Below are 23,238 nucleotides of genomic sequence, written 5' to 3' on the forward strand. Positions count from 1 at the left end.
GACATAATATTGTGAAAGTCCAGTCCATAGTTGATCTAACATAATAGTGAGAGTCCAGTCCATAGTGGGGCCAGCAGGAGACCATCTCGAGCGGAGACGGGTCAGCAGCGCAGAGATGTCCCCAACCGATGCACAGGCGAGCGGTCCACCCCGGGTCCCTACTCTGGACAGCCAGCATTTCATCCATGGCCACCGGACCTGTGTCGCAGAGAAGAAAAGAAAAGAAACGGCAGATCGACTGGTCTAAAAAGGGGGTCTATTTAAAGGCTAGAGTATACAAATGAGTTTTAAGATGGGACTTAAATGCTTCTACTGAGGTAGCATCTCTAACTGTTACCCGGAGGGCATTCCATAGTACTGGAGCCCATTTAGTTACGTTGTACACCAGATAGTGGCAAATATTGACGGGTATTCAAAATTAATTTGGAAATATCCTGCAGGCCAGATTCCCTATCAATATCGGGCCAAACTGAAGATGCCAGCGGGCCACACTTGGCCCACGGGCTGTAGTTTGGACACCCCTGGTCTGGAGCAGGTACGTTTAATATTATTTATTTTTATTATTTGTGAAGAAAATTAAAATCCTTTATTTTTAGCCATTTTCTTGGGAATTTCCCATACAGTGGTACCTCAATTTGTGCCATGACCGAGCTTGTGATGCAAAACACTTGTATCTTAAATCAGTTTCACCCATTGAAATTAGTTGAAATCAATCTCAACATACTACAATTTTGACACATAATATGTCTTTTAAAAAGGAAATCAAAAGTTTAGATAGTAGTTATTGTTTGGAAAACATTACGATGGCATGTACTACAAACATGTAATGGTTTTATGAAATGATGTGATAATATTGTTCAGCATTTAATCTTAGCAAGCAGACTTTTGTAGGTGTCTCGTACTAACTGCTTATCCATTGAGTAAGAAATAGGAAGATGTTATTTATGTTGCACCTAGACGTCTATTAGTGACATGCCGCAAAGGTCAGCGTGGAGAGCAAGCTGTGTCTGTGTGCCAAAGTTAATGCTCGATCATCCAGTGAGTTAAGTCAGGACTTGACCAAACAAACTAAAACACGTCAAATGCAGCAATGGCAGCAGCTACATATTTCCATGGGAAAATATCTGTCGTTTGGACGTTTGTGGCTGCATGCCGCAGAGGCTGGCTGCGGCTTCTTCTTGTTGTGGCAAAATTAATATTTTAGTAATCTCATCTAACAATTTTAGTCTAAGTACCGTATTTTTCGGAACACGGGGCTCACCGGATTACAAGGCGCATTAAAGCGTTCATATATGATTTTTTTTTTTCTACATTTAAACACTTTCTTTTGGTCTACAGAACATGTAATTGTGGTTCTTTGGTCAAAATGTTGCATAGAGTATGTTTTACCGACCATCTTCATGCCGCTTTCTAACCGTCCCTTGAGGATGCATAATTTTGTAGGTGGCCTTACTTACGTGCATGAGACAAAGACTGTTGTGATTGATACTGCCTTTCCCAATGTCTAATCAAAAACATTCCTGTTTTTGCTAATATCAAAATCATATAGAAGAAGAGCTGGACGAAGTGGCTGGGGAGAGGAAAGTCTGGGCTTCCCTGCTTAGGCTGCTGCCCCCGCGACCCAACCTTGGATAAGCGGAAGAAGATGGATGGATGGATGGAATCATATAAAGTCGGACTTTAGCTCATTCTTTTTGCCCCACAAAAACGGTAATACATATTAAATACAAGTTCTTTTCCATAGGGTCATCTGACAACTCTTGGTCTGGCCTGTTGCCGGGCTCCGAATCACTGGAACAATCAAACCCCACCCCACCACAGTAGGTTTGTTATTCGGGGAAGCCTAACTTTTGTTTTTAAACATTTAAAACAAATGAAAGTAGAAACAATTATGTCAATGAATCTCCCAGAGAACAGTACATTATCAAACGGTGTATTAACTAATAATTAATCAAGGAACACTGTACATAATAAATTATTCTCTATTAGATACAATATTTGTTTCAACCATACACTATAAACAAAATTCGTAGAAAAATCATTTTGGATATTATTTTGTACACACATCATTTATATATAACAGTTGTTTCAAAATGTGAAATTGTCCTGAAAATGGCGCTGTATAGCTTATAGAAAGATGCACTTTACATATTGGCAACACTGCCGCACAACTCTCATATAAACACTTTAAATCACTTTGAATGTGGCAGCACTATCTACTGTTCTTATTATTTCATTCATGAACACGTAAAGGTTTGCAACCTTTATGCGTATGCTTTCACGGATGGCGCTAACGTTCCAATGTGTTTAAAGTATTATATCCCGCTCTCTTGCGGCTTTGAGCACGTAATGAAGGAACATGCACTTGCGCATTAGCTTTGTGTGTTGTCAGCTATAGCTAGTGATTTGGATAGCTAAGGTTATCCATCATTTAATGTCAATTATATCATACCAACAATATGAATGTAACTTGTTAGTTACTTCGCTGGGACTGCTTTTGTGTATGTGCATGTGCTCCCTGTGCGAACGCGTGTACAAGATAGCATTGAGTGACAAGCTGTAAGGACAAAGAAATTATTCGAACCGACAAGCAATTTCCATTCAATGTAATTATTAATTGTGAAAAATATTGACACCATAAAAACATATCTTCTGTTAAACCACTTATGGTAACATAAAATAGCTGGTGGTGGTGTTATAATTTTTGTTTGAAAAAAATCCAGCTATGAGAAAGTTGTAAACAGCCCCTTTAATCTATTCTTAGATGAAAATGACATAAAAATCTTTGAATAGGTAATTTGTGTAGAATTTCATCGTCATCGTAGTTGCACATAATCAGCATAATTAAGTACCCAGAAAGCAGCTTAAGAAATGTGATTTATTATGAGCGTTACCAATATGAACTTATGTTACACCATGCACAAGGTTTATGACTGATGTCAGTGCAAAAGATTATCTTATGTTAAAAGAATCTTTCAGACCCTTCAGGGCTTTTTCCCTTGTGATTTTCTTCCAGGCCTCAGGGACTTTAGCTGGCTTGGCCAGGTACTCTTTAGCAAATCTCTCATTGTAGTGTACCAGTACAAACTTCCAATAATCAGATGATTCCATTGTGGGGTCTGGAGGAATGTGCCAGTCAGGATAGATGGTACTGTAATCCCGGTATGGAACCCACACCTCAGGATTGTCCGGATGTTGAAATTCAGCAGCACCATGAACATCATTTGGGCATAGATCTTCAGTCAGTACTTCATTGATGCTGTTTCTGTATTGTCCAAGCCCTTGTGGTCTATGCACAGCAGCATGGTGCATCTTGTGTTCTTTGCCTCCAGCCTCACAGGGAATTTTACAAAATGGACACTGGTGTCCGCATCCAAATACTTTCTTGAAGAGTTCATCCTGTGGTTTTATCGCAAGTTTATTTAGGGTTTCAGGTACGTCTTCAATGTAGGAGAATTCTTCATTGAGTGTTTCCTTTAACTTGCTCAAGGATGCAACAAAACATTGGGTGAATGACTGGCATGTGCTTTTGATCTGAAACAAAGTGCGTTTTTCAGTATCCTCTAATATTACAAGGTCTTTGCTCAGATATGTGCGCATTATGCTTACAAGCTCTGGAACATTGTCATTGTCATCTGATAGTTTTTTTAAACTCTCCTTAATTGCGTTTAATATTTTGGTTACCACAACTTCCAGGTGTTTCTGCTTCAAATCGCATAAAGTATTGTCTTGCATTTTTTTTAAGATCTGCTCAAATATCCAATCCTTAACATACATTTTGTATTGACGAATGTACTTGACAAAGGCATCAAAGTCATATTTCAGCAGTAACTCTTTCTGAATGTTGTACTGGAAGGAGGAACGTGAACTGTACTCCACTGAATGGCTGCTTGTCAAAATAAAATCTACAATGTCAATTCCCAAAACTCTGTTCAGGTAATCCTCGATGGCAGGTTTGATACTGGACAAAATCATTTGCTTTGGACAAATACTGGACAAAATCATTTGCTTTGCGTTGGCAATGATCTGTCTGTTTGTACAAATCCAGAAAGTCTGACAAATATTGAGGCTTGTACTTCTCCAGCTGTGTTTGGGGGTCATTGTTCAACAAAAATCTTTGGTGCATTAACAGGAATTCTCTAGCGGCAAATCCACAAATATGAAGTTTGATGTCAATTTCAAATTTTATGTTGAAATCGTCAGGCTTGGAATGCTTAAATAGCAGGTCATCAATCACTTTCAACAGATCACTTGACAAAGAATCATGGTAATCAATATTTGATTTAGTTTGTTCAACAACAAACGTTGTTGATGTTGCAATGACTTCGTTTGCAAAGATCTGTAACTTTCCTGTCAAAGTATTTTTGAACTTCTCAGCTATGGAGTCAACATGGTTCATATAGCTCGTGAATATGGTCTTTCCATAGCTTGTTAGGTCCTTAATATGCTGTAAATCTTCACTCACGTTCCGATATGAGCAATTCTTCCTCAGCTGGTTGAGAACGGCTGCGGGTATATCTTGTTTTTTCAATGCAGGTACATATGCAGTAGCAGCAGCCCACATTTTGTCAAACTCTTCTCTCAGTTGGTCATCAGACAGTTGGGTGTCTTTGCAGTCGCTCAGAAGCTGCATGACTCTGTCTTCAATCCTACCACAGTACTCCTGTATTATGTTTAGAGCCTTTTCCAAAGCTATTTTTCGCTCAAGGGCTCCTTCCAAATTCGAATTCACTGAATTTTGAATCTCATTTGACAGACTTATGATGGAATTGAAGAAGTCTGTTTTGTATTTCTCTAACAAACTTACATGTATGTCTTTCTTTCTGTAATAATCAGCCAGTTTATCTTTCATTTTTCTTTTTTGTGATTCTATTTCCTCAGCGAGTTCTGTTTTTTTTAACATGACCAACGTGTTCCATGTTTCCAAGCCATTCTTGTTGTTGGCATTTACAACTTCTAACTCTGCTGCTGTCTGTCTGGACAATATTTCCTTACGCATCTCCCACTCCCACTGGTTGAACTCTTTGCACAGGTTTTCATAAGCGTGAGCCACAAGTGTGTTTCTGAAACTAAAGATGAAGTTCTCATACTTCACTGATTTCCACAGACTCGTCATCCATTGTAGAAACTCTGGAATATTTGAAGCTTTAGATTGTTTTTTTCCGTGCACTGTCCCCAGAAGATATTTCTTGAACTCTGAAACAGCTTCACTGTAACCAGTGTTTACTGGTGCCATTGGAGGGGTTCCATACCAAAGTCCTGGGATGTTCCAGTTGTTGTTTTCTACGTCATAGTCCAGCACATCAGTGAACGCTTGAATCCCAGGTGTTTTCTCCATTTGAGCTGCGATTTGTGTCATTTGATTTAGTTGGTCCAAGAGGTGTTTTCTCTCTGTCAGAGTTCTGGTGTGAGCTGAAACTTCAGCAACATTTTGGTGCACAAAATGACAAATTGTCTTTTTCCCGATTTGTTTCATTCTCAGGAAGGCATGAACAGCAATTTGCAGGACATCTTTCATTTCTTTTGCGTTCTCCATTGCAATGTTTACAATAGTAACATCACTTAAGCCAATGACAAAGGTTGCCAGCTGGTTGTCATGCTCATAGCTATCTTCTAGTTGCGCGAGATCAGGAGATTTCAGACCTTCTGTATCAATAAGGAGAATGAAGTCACAACCCAATTCTTTTTCTGTATTTTCTCCAACTTTGAGAAACAGCATATAGGCCCCTCTTGTACATCTACCACTGCTGACAGGAAACTGAACACCAAACATGGTGTTGAGAAGGGTTGCTTTTCCAGTACTTTGAACACCCAAAACAGTTAGTACGAGCAACCTGCTCTTTTCCCCGACCATCTTGTGAAGCTCCATTAGCACATCTGTCACCCACTTCTCTGGGATGTTGGAAGCAACACCATCCAACAGTTCTAATGAATAACCACCCAACAGCATTTCAGCAGCTACTTTAGGCAAATGTGATATTTTAGCCATGGCAATGTCTGAGTGAAAAGAAACCTCATAGTGAAGTCCCATTTCTCTCATGTAATGCTCTACCCCTAATGAGGTGTCCAACAAAGCTTGACCAATCTCTGCAATAAGTTTGGCATCATTGGTTTTGCATTGCTCTTTGAAAGTGTTACGCAGTCTGGTTAGTTTATCCCGAGAATGGCTATTAAACTTGAATTTCATCCACTTCAAGAAAACATTTCTTCTCTCTGTGTTGCTTGTTGATAAGATTTTGATGAAATCGTGCATTCCTTGAGATAATGTTTGCTTGTTTTGCTCTTTCCAAATGTGTATTTTTTCTTCTTGTATCTGAGCTTTATAATGCTCAACAGCACCAGTGCCAACATTACTCATTCTGCATTCCTGCTTCTCCAGTTGTGATAATCTCTTCCACTTTTCTCCTTGCAAAGGTAGTTGTTGTTTTTTGAAGTGTGGTATACTTCGCACACCAACACCCCTCAAGATTTTCTCTGCAGTTTCTTTTTGGTCAAGAGTTTTGTTTTCATCCACAGTCAGACCTAATACAACTGCTTTTTCCACCATATCTTCAATACTCATTGTGCTTTTTATGGAACACAGTGAGTTCTTGATGGCCCCACAAATTACTTTGGTAAACTCTGCTGTATTTGTTCTTGAATTTTTGACTTTAACATTGCTTTTTGGTACATCCAATTCTTGTAGTGTTTTCTTGACATCATCAGTGACTCTCTCTTTGTGGACAACAAAATAGAGTTTAGATTTTGCATCTTGAAGAGCCTTCAGAATGTGATGCTCCTCTTCTTCAAACTTGTCCAGGAATACAAAGATTGCATTGGACACTTCATAAAGAAAAGCAAACTGTGTATGTGACTCACAGATGTGTCCTCTCAAATTAGCAAATGCAACTGGCTCTGGAAATATGTCAAGATTTTCTCTCCCACAAGGAAGGAACCAGCAAACTTCCACCAAACCATTTGACAGTGTTCGAATCAATGCTCCTCCTTCCATGTCTCTGTGTATGAACATATTGTGATTCTGCTGGCCACGGCTGAGAACTTGATTTAAAAACTGAGATTTAGATGAACTGCAGTTTTTTAACCTTACAAAGGAAATTAATGGTATTTTAGCCTGAACAATATTGTCCTCTACAAATCCTCTTGATTGACACATATCATGTGGACACCACTCTTTGACAATTTCTCTAAGAGCCCATATCATCAGGGTACACTGATTGGAGTTGGTTTGGGGCAACAGCAACGGGACAGAAAACTGGCATAACGACATCTTGAGGGCAATTTCCTGCTGCAAGAAGCTGTCTGCACATAGAAATAGACCTACAATTAGGTCAAGAGGATGGACTGTGTTTTCAGAGGGGTCATTTGCAGTGTAAAGGTCTTCGTCAAAGCTATAATCATCATCCTCATGACTGCTCAGTAATGGTGTGCAATTCCTGCACCCAGCATTGATTTGAAACAGTTTTCTTAGGAAATGAAATGGCATTTCATCCACTGATAAAACAGCGTTTTCATGTATGCTGCTTTTGTTGACTTCCAATATAGACTGAAGACTGAGGTTGTTTGGATAATATTTCTTCAGCCCAAGTTTGGAGAGGACGTCCAACAGAACTGTCAAAGAGAAAGATTACATTCTTAAAAACATGTTGATAACTGTATCCATCATTTCTCTGAGTTGTATGAGTAGTATACATGATGAAAGTCAAGTCAATAAAATTCCAGGTTTTTGACAAAGAACAATATAGTGTGTAGAGCTGTGGAAATTACAAGTTTATTTTAGCAGTGTTTTTTTGCTAATATTAAAGCAAGTCCTAAGTGAGTTACAAAAGGTAAAATGATTAGTCTAAAGCAGGGGTCTCAAACACGCGGCCCGCGGGCCAATTGCGGCCCGCAAGGCGTTATTTTGCGGCCCCCACCTTAATATGAAAGTTTATTGTTAGTGCGGCCCGTAAGTTTTATATGTATGGCACTTGACAGCGTTGTGTGCGGAGCTGAAGGAATCTACCAATCACGGTGTGGTATATGACTTTTGAGGGCCGAACATAGACTTCACTTGCGTGATGCAAGCAGAGAAACGTTTTGCCGCACGCGCTCTTCCTCACTCTGTAAACAGTCCGGGCCGGGGAGACAAGCGGTCCGGTAGCTTCCGAAGCACTCCGCCGAGGGACCGAGCTACAATACAAAACTGTGGTGCACTGGACCCCAGCGCTGATACTCCGACAGAGAGTCGCTGGGCGAATCGGACGCGTAACACGTTAGTCGTGATGTTAGCCCGTTCAGGGCTTATTGTGCTACCGTAACTGTAAACTCCACGGCGAGCCCCTCTCCAGCTCAGCTATGCTAGAGGAAGCGCTGTCAGGTGTCTAGCAGCAAGAAGTAGGCAAGAGAAGCCCTGTTCAAGTTCACAGATTTATTTATTGTTTCTTCTCACATAGTAAGCGTGTTGTCTGTGTAATTGTAATAAATGCAGACGAGGCGTGTTGGCTGAGTTCTCAACGTTTACTCACATAGCGTGCTCATAATCACATTCTAGCTGGCGACATACAACCTTCACCAGGGCTACCGCGCATGCTCGTCACTACTGTTGCATGCTGGGTAGTGTAGTTCTTATATTCCCTAGCTTATAACATCACAGTAAGTATGTGTATACATTGTTGCTGACTGGAGAAATCAAATTATTATTATTATTATTACTTATGACTGATTTATTTACTTAACTCTCATTTTGTTCATTTATATTTTGATTTTATTTTGTGTTGAAAATAAAAATAAAGACATTTAAAAATATTTTTTTTAAGAAATCTTTTCTTGTAGCCCAACCTCACCCAGACTCTGCATCCAGTGGCCCCCAGGTAAATTGAGTTTGAGACCCCTGGTCTAAAGCAAATGCTTATTTACATTCTCATATGTTGGTGACATACCTTAATTTCCACCTAGTCAATATGAAGGAATACTGTAATTAAATAGAAACAAGGGCTCTACTGTGCAATTTAAGACTAAGTTCCGGTTCACCGTGCGTGACTGCTCGCAGACTGCTCGCTGTTTCGAAAAAGCTAAGTTTCGCTCTATTTGTGTGCTTTTAATTGTTCTGCAGCTTTCTTTATTACTTTCTCAACATATTTAGTAGTACTATTTGACTTGCAAATCACCCGATCTCTGTCTCTCCACCCCTCCCGCAGCTAGCTAGCAGCTAGCTGCTAAGCTAACGAAGCTAGCGCGGAGAAAGGCGTCGCCGGTCGCCGGTCAGAAGGAATCTACTCCTGCACACCGTGACTAGGACTTCTCGGAAGACAGCAGGAACTTCACTCGGTGACAGAAAACACCGTGAGTATGGCTTCCTGCGCGTCTTGCACCTTACTCACGGAGAGGCTGGCTCTGCTAGAGGGCCGTGTCCGCCAGTTAGAGCAGAGTAATCTCGTAACTTTAGATGTTGCGGACACATCTGCTAGCGTTAGCTGTAGCGAGCTAACTACCCCAGCCTGTAGTAGTCCTAAGCGGCCTACAAGCTACGGTGTACCGGTTGAGACGCATAATAGATTTAGCTCTTTAGCTAGTCCTACACCCCAGTCTACTGGGCACCACACCTTAGTCATAGGGGACTCCATCACCCGAAACATAAAGCTTAGCAAACCAGCCACAATTAAGTGCATCCCTGGGGCCAGAGCACCTGACATTGAGGCTAATCTTAGGGAGCTAACTCGCAACAGGCCTAGTAAACACGTACGACAGGCTAATCGCACCACTAGTTATGCGAATATAGTTGTACACGTTGGCTCCAATGACACTAGGATGAGACAGTCAGAGATTACAAAGAGAAACATAGCCAGGACTTGTGATCTCGCTAGAAAGATGTCCAGGCATCGAGTAATTGTCTCTGGCCCCCTGCCTGCGAGAGGCAATGATGAGAGATATAGCAGATTAGTCTCGCTTAACAAGTGGCTGGCTAGCTTCTGTAGACAACAGGGACTAACGTTTATTGATAATTGGCCCTCTTTCTGGGGCAAACCAGGCTTGCTGATGAGAGACGGCCTTCACCCTAACCAGGAAGGCTACACTAGAGCAAGCCCGGTCACAGGCAATTACAGAGCCTGCTAGTCCGGGTGAGGAGTCAGTTAAGCTAGAACTAGCCAGCACCAGGCTGGATAATTCCTGTACGCATAGCAATTTTCTTAGAATAACACACAACTCACATAATGTGTTTTCTGTTGTGAATGTGTCCGGGGTAGATATGCATTCTACTGAGGTGGCAAATCATGATGCGTTCAGTCGATCGCAGCATCAAGCAAAAAATCTGAAAATTCCCGTCGTATCAATTCCTAGATATGGTCGAAACTATTTAAAGTGCACTACGTATAATAAACGCAACATTATTAATATTGCTACTACGGATAATTTAAACAAAAACTCGTCAAAACAGCCCAATACTTATAATATGGGCTTTTTAAACATAAGATCATTGTCTCCCAAAACGTTATTAGTTAATGAGGTCATTAGAGACAACAATCTTAACGTCATTGGTCTTAGCGAAACCTGGCTCAAACCAGACGATTTTTTTGCGGTAAATGAGGCATCTCCTCCTAACTATACGAATGCGCATATTGCCCGTCCCCTTAAAAGGGGTGGGTGTGTCGCACTAATATACAATGAAAACTTTAACCTTACCCCTAACCTAAATAATAAATACAAATCGTTTGAGGTGCTTACTATGAGGTCTGTTGCACCGCTGCCTCTCGATATGGCTGTTATCTACCGCCCCCCAGGGCCCTACTCGGACTTTATCAATGAATTCTCAGAGTTCGTTGCTGATCTAGTGACGCACGCAGACAATATAATCATAATGGGGGACTTTAATATCCATATGAATACCCCATCGGACCCTCAGTGCGTGGCGCTCCAGACTATAATTGATAGCTGTGGTCTTACACAAATAATACATGAACCTACGCATCGCAACGGTAATACGATAGATCTAGTGCTGGTCAGGGGTGTCACCACCTCCAAAGTTATGGTACTCCCGTATACTAAAGTAATGTCCGATCATTACCTTATAAAATTCGAAGTTCTGACTCATTGTCAACAAAGTAATAATAATAATAACTGCTATAGCAGCCGCAACATTAATGCTGCCACAACGATGACTCTTGCTGACCTACTGCCTTCGGTAATGGCACCATTCCCAAATTATGTCGGCTCTATTGATAACCTAACTAACAACTTTGACAATGCCCTGCGCAAAACCATTGATAGTATAGCACCGCTAAAACAAAAAAGGGCCCCTAAAAGGCGCACCCCATGGTTTACAGAAGAAACCAGAGCTCATAAATTATCATGTAGAAAGTTGGAACGCAAATGGCGCGCGACCAAGCTTGAGGTTTTCCATCAAGCATGGAGTGATAGTTTAATATCGTATAAACGCATGCTTACCTTAGCTAAAGCTAAATATTACTCAAATCTCATCCGCCTCAACAAAAACGACCCTAAATTTTTGTTTAGTACAGTAGCATCGCTAACCCAACAAGGGACTCCTCCCAATAGCTCCACCCACTCGGCAGATGACTTTATGAATTTCTTTAATAAGAAAATTTAACTCAATAGAAAGGAGATTAAAGACAACGCATCCCAGCTACAACTGGGTTTTATTAACACAGATACAACTGTATCTACGACGGATACTGCAATACAAAATAGTCTCTCTCTTTTTGATGAAGTAACATTAGAGGAACTATTACGGCGTGTAAGTGGGATAAAACAAACAACATGTTTACTTGACCCACTTCCTGGGAAACCTATCAAGGAGCTTTTTGTATTATTAGGTCCATCAGTGCTAAATATTATAAACTTATCACTTTCCTCTGGCACTGTTCCCCTAGCATTCAAGAAAGCGGTTATTCATCCTCTGCTCAAAAGACCTAACCTTGATCCTGACCTCATGGTAAACTACCGACCGGTGTCCCACCTTCCCTTTATTTCGAAAATCCTCGAAAAAATTGTCGCACAGCAGCTAAATGAACACTTAGTGTCTAACAATCTCTGTGAACCTTTTCAATCCGGTTTCAGGGCAAATCACTCTACGGAGACAGCCCTCGCAAAATTGACTAATGATCTACTGCTAACGATGGATTCTGATGCGTCATCTATGTTGCTGCTTCTTGATCTTAGCGCTGCTTTCGATACCGTCGATCATAATATTTTATTAGAGCGTATCAAAACACGTATTGGTATGTCAGACTTAGCTTTGTCGTGGTTTAACTCTTATCTTACTGACAGGATGCAATGCGTCTCCCATAATAATGTGACCTCGGACTATGTTAAGGTAACGTGCGGAGTTCCTCAGGGTTCGGTTCTTGGCCCTGCACTCTTTAGTATTTACATGCTGCCGCTAGGCGACATCATACGCAAATACGGTGTTAGCTTTCATTGTTATGCTGATGACACCCAACTCTACATGCCCCTAAAGCTGACCAACACGCCGGATTGTAGTCAGCTGGAGGCGTGTCTTAATGAAATTAAACAATGGATGTCCGCTAACTTCTTGCAACTCAACGCCAAGAAAACGGAAATGCTGATTATCGGTCCTGCTAAACACCGACATTTATTTAAAAATACCACCTTAATATTTGACAACCAAACAATTACACAAGGCGAATCAGTAAAGAATCTGGGTATTATTTTCGACCCAACTCTCTCCTTTGAGTCACACATTAAGAGTGTTACTAAAACGGCCTTCTTTCATCTCCGTAATATCGCTAAAATTCGTTCTATTTTATCCACTAGCGACGCTGAGATCATTATTCATGCGTTCGTTACGTCTCGTCTCGACTACTGTAACGTATTATTTTCGGGTCTCCCTATGTCTAGCATTAAAAGATTACAGTTGGTACAAAATGCGGCTGCTAGACTTTTGACAAGAACAAGAAAGTTTGATCATATTACGCCTATACTGGCTCACCTGCACTGGCTTCCTGTGCACTTAAGATGTGACTTTAAGGTTTTACTACTTACGTATAAAATACTACACGGTCTAGCTCCGTCCTATCTTGTCGATTGCATTGTACCATATGTCCCGGCAAGAAATCTGCGTTCAAAGAACTCCGGCTTATTAGTGATTCCCAGAGCCCAAAAAAAGTCTGCGGGCTATAGAGCGTTTTCTATTCGGGCTCCAGTACTATGGAATGCCCTCCCGGTAACAATTAGAGATGCTACCTCAGTAGAAGCATTTAAGTCCCATCTTAAAACTCATTTGTATACTCTAGCCTTTAAATAGCCCCCCTGTTGGACCAGTTGATCTGCCGTTTCTTTTCTTTTCTCCTCTGCTCCCCTGTTCCATGTGGAGGGGGGGGGGGCACAGGTCCGGTGGCCATGGATGAAGTGCTGGCTGTCCAGAGTCGGGACCCGGGGTGGACCGCTCGCCTGTGCATTGGCTGGGAACATCTCTGCGCTGCTGACCCGTCTCCTCTCGGGATGGTGTCCTGCTGGCCCCACTATGGACTGGACTCTTACTATTATGTTGGATCCACTATGGACTGGACTCTCACAATATTATGTCAGACCCACTCGACATCCATTGCTTTCGGTCTCCCCTAGAGGGGGGGGGGGGGGGGTACCCACATATGCGGTCCTCTCCAGGGTTTCTCATAGTCATTCACATCGACGTCCCACTGGGGTGAGTTTTTCCTTGCCCTTATGTGGGCTTTGTACCGAGGATGTCGTTGTGGCTTGTGCAGCCCTTTGAGACACTTGTGATTTAGGGCTATATAAATAAACATTGATTGATTGATTGATAAGTCTCTAAGTCTACAGTAATTTTGTTGTAAAAACATATTGTCTTAAATGTTGAAACGCTTTCTAACATTTTGTCCAAATAATAGTTCTTAAAGAGGTTCTATCAAGCAAAACCAACGTTTCTTACCTATCGGTACCTGCTTATGTGTATTTGGGATCTGCATAAGTCCCAAAAATTTTAAATCAAACTGTGGAGGCGTTGCAGAGATACAGTATTTATAAAACAATGTTGCCTTTCTTTAAACTTCCTCCAAACAGCCTATTTGGAATTTTGTTCAAGTGTGACATCAGCGGATTATCCATATATGGTAGAAATTTACCCAAACATCCTTCGCGCGATTCAACCTATTTTAATTTAGTGTTGGTTGTTATAACCAGCGCAAGTCACTACACAAACTTTCAGCCTCATCTAAAGTAAAATGTGTTTTACTTTTAACTTTTATGATTTGTGGCAATGTGCCTTCAACTGTGAATAAGTCACTTCAAGTGTATGCCTAGAAGAGTCCTGCTTCACCCACAAAGATGGATTTTCCAAAAAATTACTTTTAATGGTGGGCTCGGTGTCTACTATCTATGTGGCAATGGAGGAGACAATGAAACTGTAAGTAATAACAGTCGGTTAGAAATGTGTGAATGACATGTTAGCAATCTTAGCTCGATTTGTTGTGTAGCTAGCTTAGCCTTCTATTGTAAGACAATATCATCACTATCTTTCAACAAAATAAATATTATAATTTTTTTTTCAAACTACTGTTAATTGGATCAGTGCCTGTTGTGTTTGGCAATGGACCTATTAGTAATATATTCCATTATTACGATTGCGATGGAGCTCGTAGCTTACTTACTGTATAGCCGGCTTAAACCTCTTTTGTTTACAAGTGGTCAAAGCAGCAGCAGTGAAAGTATTAACATGATTTAGAATACTAGGGTTGTTCTCGCCCGGAAAAGAGTTTAGTGCCATCTCCGGGTCGGGGAGGAGACCCTACCCCAAGTGGAGGAGTTCAAATACCTCGGAGTCTTGTTCACGAGTGAGGTAAGAGTGGATCGTGAGATCGACAGGCGGATCGGTGCGGCGTGTAAAGTAATGCGGACGCTGTATCGACCCGTTGTGGTGAAAAAGGAGCTGAGCCGGAAGGCAAAGCTCTCAATCTACCGGTCGATCTACGTTCCCATCCTCACCTATGGTCATGAGATTTGGGTAATGACTGAAAGGACAATATCACGTGTACAAGCGGCCGAAATTAGTTTCCTTCGCCGGGTGGTGTACCCTTGATCTTATCCTTTCGGTCATAACCCAAAGCTCATGACCATAGGTGAGGATGGGAACGTAGATCGACCAGTAAATTGAGAGCTTTGCCTTCCGGCTCAGCTCCTTCTTCACCACAATCAATAAACAATTAAACTTTAGCAACTAAACACATATTTACACACTTGTGCATGAGAAGGAACATGATGAAGAAAAGCTTATATTTCCTGCCCCTTTCAACATGATAAGTAGTCTTACTTAATGGATAGCCCAGATTCACAAGCATACAAACCAAACAAATGCATCCAAATATAATGAAAACAAAAAAAACACACACACACACACACACACACACACACACACACACACACACACACACACACACACACACACACACAAACACACACACACACACACACACACACACACACACACACACAAAAGTGCAAAACTTCATGAAGTACGAACTGAACAAAAAAAGTAATATACACCTCACGGGATGATACAAAACAAATACAAAACCAGAGAAAAAATAAGTAAAATAATAAATATTGTCAGGCTTGTCACTGACCGTTTTGGTTATGTTTTAGTTTTCCCTCTGTTTGTGTTTTATTTCCTGTCAGCGCTCTTATTTTTGTTCAGTTTCCTGCTTGCCTCCCTTAGCGCTGTTCCCCTCAGCTGCGACTGATTGGCACCTGGCCACACCTGGTGTCAATCAGTCAGCTGCAATTTATACCTGCCTTGCCCTCCAGTCAGTGCTGGAGTATTGTTTGCTGTATGCTGTGGACTGCCTGTTTTTTCAATGCTGTGAGCTATTCCCTGGATCCTGACTCCTGTCCCTGTTTGCTGTTTCCTTGTTTCTGGTTCGTGTTTTCCTTGCTTTTTTTTAACATTAAAACCATGTTTTCTTGTACACCGCCTGTCATCTCTGCATCTTGGGGTTCGTCACCACCACTCCATGACAGAATTCTCCAGCCTAATACGAACCCCGCGGAGATTTCTATGGCGGAGAGGCTTGAAGGGATGCTGGCAACGATGGCCGAATGGAGGAGATGTTATGACTCCTTTTCAAGCTCCCTCCCACCCATCCCTGTCATCTGTGGCCTGGATCCATCCCTTGAGGGGGGGGGGCTATGAGTAGCTGTGTAGCTGGGGAGGCACAGCTACTTCTAAATCCAGTGGAACTGCCGCAGTAGCCACCATCCACCCCAGTGGGACTACAGACACCGCCGTCCACCCCGGGGGGCCTGTGGACGCCATCAACCCCGGTGAGCCCTCCCACGCCGGCAGACGATCTTCCTGCTCCAAGGCTAGCACCCCTTCCTGCACCACGGCTAGCACCCCTTCCTGCACCACGGCTAGCACCCCTTGCTGCACCACGGCTAGCACCCCTTGCTGCACCACAGCTAGCAACCCTTCCTGCACCACGGCTAGCACCACCTGCTGCTCTGACCCCGCCCACGCTGGCAGACGAGCCGCCTGCTGCTCTGACTCCGCCCACGCCGGCACACGAGCCGCCTGCTGCTCTGACTCCGCCCACGCCGGCAGACGAGCCGCCTGCTGCTCTGACTCCGCCCTCCTCGTTGCTGACTCCGCCCACGCCGACTACATCGTCTCCCTCGTCGCCAGCGAGCCGCCCCACAGCTTCACCAGCGTCTCCAGCATCGTGGCCATCGCGACCTCCAGCTGGCCTGAAGCACGGTCGGCCATCAGGCGCCGGCATGCGGTCCTCTCGTCGGCCACGGATGTGGCCATTCCATGGGGGACCGCCTCACCAATTGCGGCGGCGTTCAACTCGCCGCCGCCACCTGACTCTTTCCCGCTGGTTGCGGGGACACTAGGCCTGGTGCCCCACCGCCTCGTCCTCCCTCCGCCCTCCCGTGACTTTGGACTCTTTTGGTTTTCTAGAACGTCTGGTATCCGTTATTGGAAGGGGAGCTACTGTCAGGCTTGTCACTGACAGTTTTGGTTATGTTTTAGTTTTCCCTCTGTTTATGTGTTATTTCCTGTCAGCGCTCTTATTTTTGTTCAGTTTCCTGCTTGCCTCCCTAAGCGTTGTTCCCCTCAGCTGCGACTGATTGGCACCTGGCCACACCTGGTGTCAATCAGTCAGCTGCTATTTATACCTGCCTTGCCCTCCAGTCAGTGCTGGAGTATTGTTTGCTGTATGCTGTGGACTGCCTGTTTCTTCAATGCTGTGAGCTATTCCTTGGATCCTGACTTCTGTCCCTGTTTGCTGTTTCCTGGTTTCTGGTTCGTGTTTTCCTTGTTTTTTTTTTTTAACATTAAAACCATGTTTTCTTGTACACCGCCTGTCATCTCTGCATCTTAGGGTTCGTCACCACCACTTCATGACAAATATAAAGCAAAATGTAGACACTTACGGCTGTCCATATGATCTTATTGTTCTGTCTTTATATATTTTTTTCAATTGGAATATATTTCTACAATCTTTTATCTCATTGTAAAGAGAATTCCATAGTTTAACCCCCACCACTGATATACACATTTGTTTTAAAGTTGTCCTTGAATACTGATGTTGGAAATGACCTTTTCTTCTATGCTCTTCATTCTCAGAAGTGATGAATGTGAAATGTGATTTTTTTTTTTTTTACATTTGCTGTTAATGTTTTACTTTTAGCCTCAAACATGACACATAATGTCTGTAACTTTACTATCTCCTGTAGTTTAAATAAACCAGAATTAATAAATATGTTAGTGTGTTCTAGATAATCTGCTTTATGAATAATCCTTATAGCTCTTTTCTGTAGTTGATACAATGCCTTTATGTTACTCTTATGTGTGTTCCCCCTCACAGAATCTGATATGTAGCAATATAAGTGCACAATACACAATCCAATCTTCCCTCACTCAAGATTCAAGAGATTCAAGATGCTTTATTATTGTCCATTCTTTAACATGTACAAGACATGTAAGAACTGAAATTTGATTTTCGGCACTCGTGAAGAAGACTCCGAAGTACTTGAACTCCTCCACATAAAAGTTTGATCCTATACCACCAATATTTAGGGTAGTGGATGGAGTGCATCATGTTTAACAGATGGCAACTTGTTCTTGCGGACATGCCATCAATGAACGTGTGAGCCTAAAAGAGTATGAGTATGTATAACACTTTGGGAAGCCACCCTTTGGTGGCCAAACGAAATGACTCGGTGAGCCGATTTTGGCCCCCATGCCCCACTTTGGGCACCCATGACATTGTGTGTCAAAAATTCTGCCTATATAAAAATAATAATGCTCAGTTACACATTTAAGTTTTTTCTATGGTTGTTGTAATTTTTCGAATCAATTAATGTATACGTTTATTTAGTATTAGTGTTTTATTAGTATTTTAAGTATTTTATTTTTTAATTAACTAGCTAAACATTTTCTATATCTTAAGTATGATATTCTTATTTTGAGAGCTTCTGATATTTTAGATGCAGGGTGTTTTCCACCAAGGGCCGCATATTGAAATGTCAAGAATGGGGGAGTCATTTTGATATTTTTTTAATTTAAAACCCCCCCACAGTAAACAGATTTAAAAGATTTTAAAGACAAAAAAAGTGTGTTATAGGTGGCTTAGTATGTAATAATTCATTATTAGTTTAAAATAATTCAGTTTTTTCTCAATACACTCCCAAATGGCGGCGGACCGGTTCTTTTCAGAGGCGGTATAGTACCGAATATGATTCATTAGTATCGCTGTACTATACTAATACCGGTATACCATACAACCCTACTTTAGAGTTTAAAATAAATAAATAACTCTGTATTGTATTTTATAGGCTATGAGATATGTTTTTATTTGAAATAAAAAAAAAATTCAAATTTTGGCAGACACATGAGTTATATTTGCACAAAGTATCCGTATCGCCGATACCAGCCTGCATTTTACTTTGTATAGGATCGGAAATAAAACCAGTGGTATTGCACATCACTACCACCTGGAAGGTGAAAATACGGGATTTGGAGGGCTGGTGTGGTCACGCATAGGTCTGGAGTTATGAGGTCGCTTGAAAGTCCTGCCAAATACTCTGAAGTATCTTTGGAGACGGCTCATGGTAAAGAAATGAACATTCAATTCATGGCTCTGGTGGACATTCCTACAGCCAGCATGCATATGACACACTCGCTCAACACCACATTTGTGGCATTGTGCTGTGAGATACAATTGCACCATTTATATTGGCCTTTTATTAAAAGGCACCTGTGCGGACATGTGAAATAGTCATCCTGTCTTCATTTGCCACACCTTTGAGGTGGGATGTTTTATCCCGGCAAAAGAGCAGTTTTTACATATAAATAAAATTTAGAGCTCCTCTATTGTGAAATCATCTCCTTATTCAAAAGTAAACTCAAAACTCTCCTATTGGCTGAATCTTATAGCCAGGGCTGACACAGGCATGTCCTTGTCAACTCTTAGTTTTACTGCCATAGACCATTGTTACGTGTGTTGATGTATTATTACGATCCATGTAGTTTGTTACTAACCCCTCTTTGTCTCTCCCCTGTGGTTGGTGCTACCTGCCTCTGGTGACTATTGCCCCTTCAGAAGTTTTCTGCTTGTTTTCGTTGGTGGCATGGCCATAACAGTTGTACTCGAAGCGGATCATTACTGTCACTGCTGTCATGTGACTATTACTGTTGTCTGGACTATTGTCTCTCATGCTTCCCTGAGTCGCTAAACTTGTCCTGGCATGGGCTGTCCCCCTGCCCTGATAAAGTTCTTCATGCAGGCGTTGTTGCACACGTGACTACAGATGCTAATCCCCTGCTAACACTTTATCAGATGTGGCGTGTACTGATTACTGAATACTAGCAAAACAAAATCTGTGATTGCAAACAACTTAAAGAAGAATAACCCAAGAAGAAGAATACAAGAAGATCAAAGCAGTTAAAGCAGTAGTTCCCAAACTTTTGTGTCACGCCCCCCTTTGGCGGATAAGAATGGTTTGGTCCAAACCCCCATCCCTGATATACACTGCATGAGTATACAAAAAATGGTGTATTAATATTCTGATAAAATGGTTTGCAGTCAATTATGTGCATTTTTAGAATGCATTTGAAATGTGTTAAAACAAATAGAATGGCAGAATCTATGTATAGAGGTTAAACCTAAACAAAAATATCATTACTAAATGGCCATCAACATTTTTGAGTTATGTTATTGGTTATCTATAACATTTCAGCTTTTTCTCTTTATGCCTTTTGACTCAATTTTTTCTACTTGTTTTTTTTTGGTTTGATTGTATTTCTACAATGTGCGCAGGAGCCAATAACAAATGTGCCGCGGGACCAAATGGCCCCTGCGCCACACTTTGGTTACCTCTGCTTTTGAAGATGTTCTTCCCCAGAGTTGAGTGTGTGACTTGACCAACTGTGAGCAATCAAAACTTTATTCAGATTGCTAGTTTCCCATCGCCTGTGAACAATTCTAATTGAAGAGAGAAGTAAAGTTTTTGTAGATACAATAAATTATGCACTACAAGAGTCAGCTTTAACGAGCTGTCAGCTTGATGATTTTTTGGGAGGTTACGTCACGCAATGCAACCATCGTTGCACGGACCATCGGTGCAGCATATGCTGGGCTCTCGACATGAGAATGTTATTTTACATAGTATTAATATAGAGTATTTTTCAGGTTTCACCGACTCAAGTCCAAACTGCAACAGGTAAAATGGAAATTAAGCAGCTGAGAAGTTGATTTTTAAACAACTTTACACACTCATGTGCATGTGTACATGTTGCTTCATCAGAATTTGCTTTATTGGCCAAGTATGTTAAACGCATAAAGCATTTGACTTGTGCTATCATATGCTGCTAATACTCTGAGGTACAATTCTAGTATGTCTGATGAACGCTTTAAAACACAGTCTCTCTGCTTGTCTTGACCCTAATCACCTGCTGGAATGCACGCTGCGTGCACATGCAGGATTTCGCAGACACCTGGAAATATTATGTTAAAGGACGTTGTAGACTACATGTCTTCAAAAAAGATAGACGGGGATGGTTATTGGATGTAATTCTAATTTAATAGCTCCATCAGTTACTTTTATTGTATATGTTGACCCAAAGTCAGAGAATGTTACCATCAACCCAGCTTAAGGGTTTACAGGGGCAGGAGCGAGCCATCATAGAGTACGGTGGTGCTTAACGAAGCAGTATAATCCACGCTTTATTAGCGTTCCAAAAACATCATTTTTATGGGAATTACAATTACTCTTGGTTTTTTGTATATGGTTTTAAAACATAATCGCCACAGATAATGGGTTCTACTGTAAGTCCACATTGGACATAAGTATAAATACACCTCATATTCCTGGAATCAGATTGCAAAATGTTTTTTTTAACACATCAGTGTGCCAGAATTACTCAGTGAACAGATGCCAAAATTGCATTATCTCAGTTATTTGGCAATTGCACTTTCTTCAAATTGTTCATTTCACAACCATTGCCTTAAGACATTGTTGAGCTGATGACTAAATGCAATGTTTTTAAAAAGTAGGGTTTTCAGACTTCTAAGTGATATCTCACTTATTGCTTTGAGAAGCATCAACAGATCATATTTAATCATATCTATAGACACACATTTATTTAATCAAAGCAAGTATGCACCTGTTGGCTTTTGTTCTTCAGTGCTCATGGTAGCCACGGTCCGATGGAACCTCTGAACTCCCCGGTCTTTAAAAGTCTGTAGGCCACAATGTTATTTTTTTGTTATATTTATGTTTTTAAAATTGTTTCACACCCATATTTATGACGCACAAAACATTGACAATTTATCTGTGATTCACTTTAAAAATCAGGTAAGAAAACAAAAATGTGATATTTATTATCCACACGCCAATGAAAGTGTACTCACCCTCCATATCAGCTGGCAGTGTCCTGGAGTTGACACTCTTCTCTGGTATTTAACAGCAGCAAAAAAGAAACTGAAACCTTTTTATAACTCTTGATGAACAAGTTTATTAACATTCTATTTTTCCTGTTTGTGCTGTCGGTCATCATTTCCTGCAAATGTTTTCACTGAAACTGAATGTTTAGAAAACACTGCGAGTGCCTACCAATGTATACAACTCAACTTATACTTTACATCAGATTTGGGCAATTATTTTGACCCATTGCAATACAAAATTATATAGCTATATAAATAAATGTACATAAAAAAGGTATACATACACACATATATATATATACAGTATATATATATATATACACAGTATATAAATATATGTATATATATATATATATATATATATATATATATATTTATATATATATATATATATATATATATATATATATATATATATATATATATATATATATATATATACACGTACACACGCGCATATGTTTGTGTGTGATGTGCATATAAATATGTATGTGTGTATGTATATGTACAGTATGTATGTGTATGTATAAATGTATATACAAAACCCAAAACTAGTGATGTGGGCACGTTGTGTAAATCGTGAAAAAAACAGAAAACAATGTTTCACAAATCCTTTTCAACCTATTGTCACACCGCGGTGAGGGATTTCTTGTCTTGGTTTTTTTGTGTCTTGTGAATTTCATGCTTTAGTTTGAAAAATAACTCTCCTTTCGTTTTAGGTCACTTGCCCTTATGTGTCATCAGTGTGACGTCATCCCTGATCCCTGATTGTTTCTACCTGTTCCCCATTACCCCCATGTGTCTTATAAGCCCACGCCTCCCTTTGTTCTGTGCGAGAATGTCTCGTGCATCTCCAGCTTCATACCCAAGCCTTGTCTCGTCTTGTTATCCAGATCCTGAATTTCCAAGTTGGTATTTGGAGTTTTCCTTTTCTCCTCTTAAGCAGAGTGAATTTTTGTTCGTAAAGTTTTCACGTCGCAGTGGTGAGTTCAGTTTACTTTTACCGTCTCTTCTTTTCCTCATTTTTGAGTGACCTTTTGTTAATTATTTCTCTAGAAAAGAATCAGTGTCGAAGCTTTATAGTCCATTGTTTTTAACTCCTTTTGGAGCAACTTTTGTTGTTTAAATTTCATATTTATATTCCTCGTTAGTGTAGTTAGAGATAGATATTTTTGTTTCCTCCGTTTGAAGTGATTTTCGGTTTGTTCACATTTTGTGAAACCATTTCGCCTAGTTAAAGTTATAGCCGTTTTTGTATTACTCTGACTCAAGAGGTGAAAAGTGAACTTTTCAAAATAAAAGCCTGCCAGATTAT

At 40.9% G+C, this 23,238-nt stretch overlaps 1 protein-coding gene across 1 annotated transcript; it reads right to left on the minus strand.

Annotated features, from left to right (window-relative positions):
- Nucleotides 1–2,729: 2,729 nt before the first annotated feature.
- LOC133608570 (up-regulator of cell proliferation-like) lies at nucleotides 2,730–21,739 on the minus strand. The gene is made up of 3 exons (XM_072913352.1): nucleotides 21,644–21,739; nucleotides 3,993–7,608; nucleotides 2,730–3,961 (listed from the first exon to the last, which is right to left on the minus strand). Exons 1-3 carry the CDS (start codon nucleotides 21,669–21,671, stop codon nucleotides 2,953–2,955), a joined length of 4,653 nt encoding a protein of 1,550 aa, XP_072769453.1. The 5' UTR covers nucleotides 21,672–21,739; the 3' UTR covers nucleotides 2,730–2,952.
- Between the last annotated feature and the right edge of the window lie 1,499 nt (nucleotides 21,740–23,238).

This window comes from Nerophis lumbriciformis, linkage group LG06, assembly GCF_033978685.3.
Source record: "Nerophis lumbriciformis linkage group LG06, RoL_Nlum_v2.1, whole genome shotgun sequence".
NCBI classification, from domain to species: Eukaryota; Metazoa; Chordata; class Actinopteri; order Syngnathiformes; family Syngnathidae; genus Nerophis; species Nerophis lumbriciformis.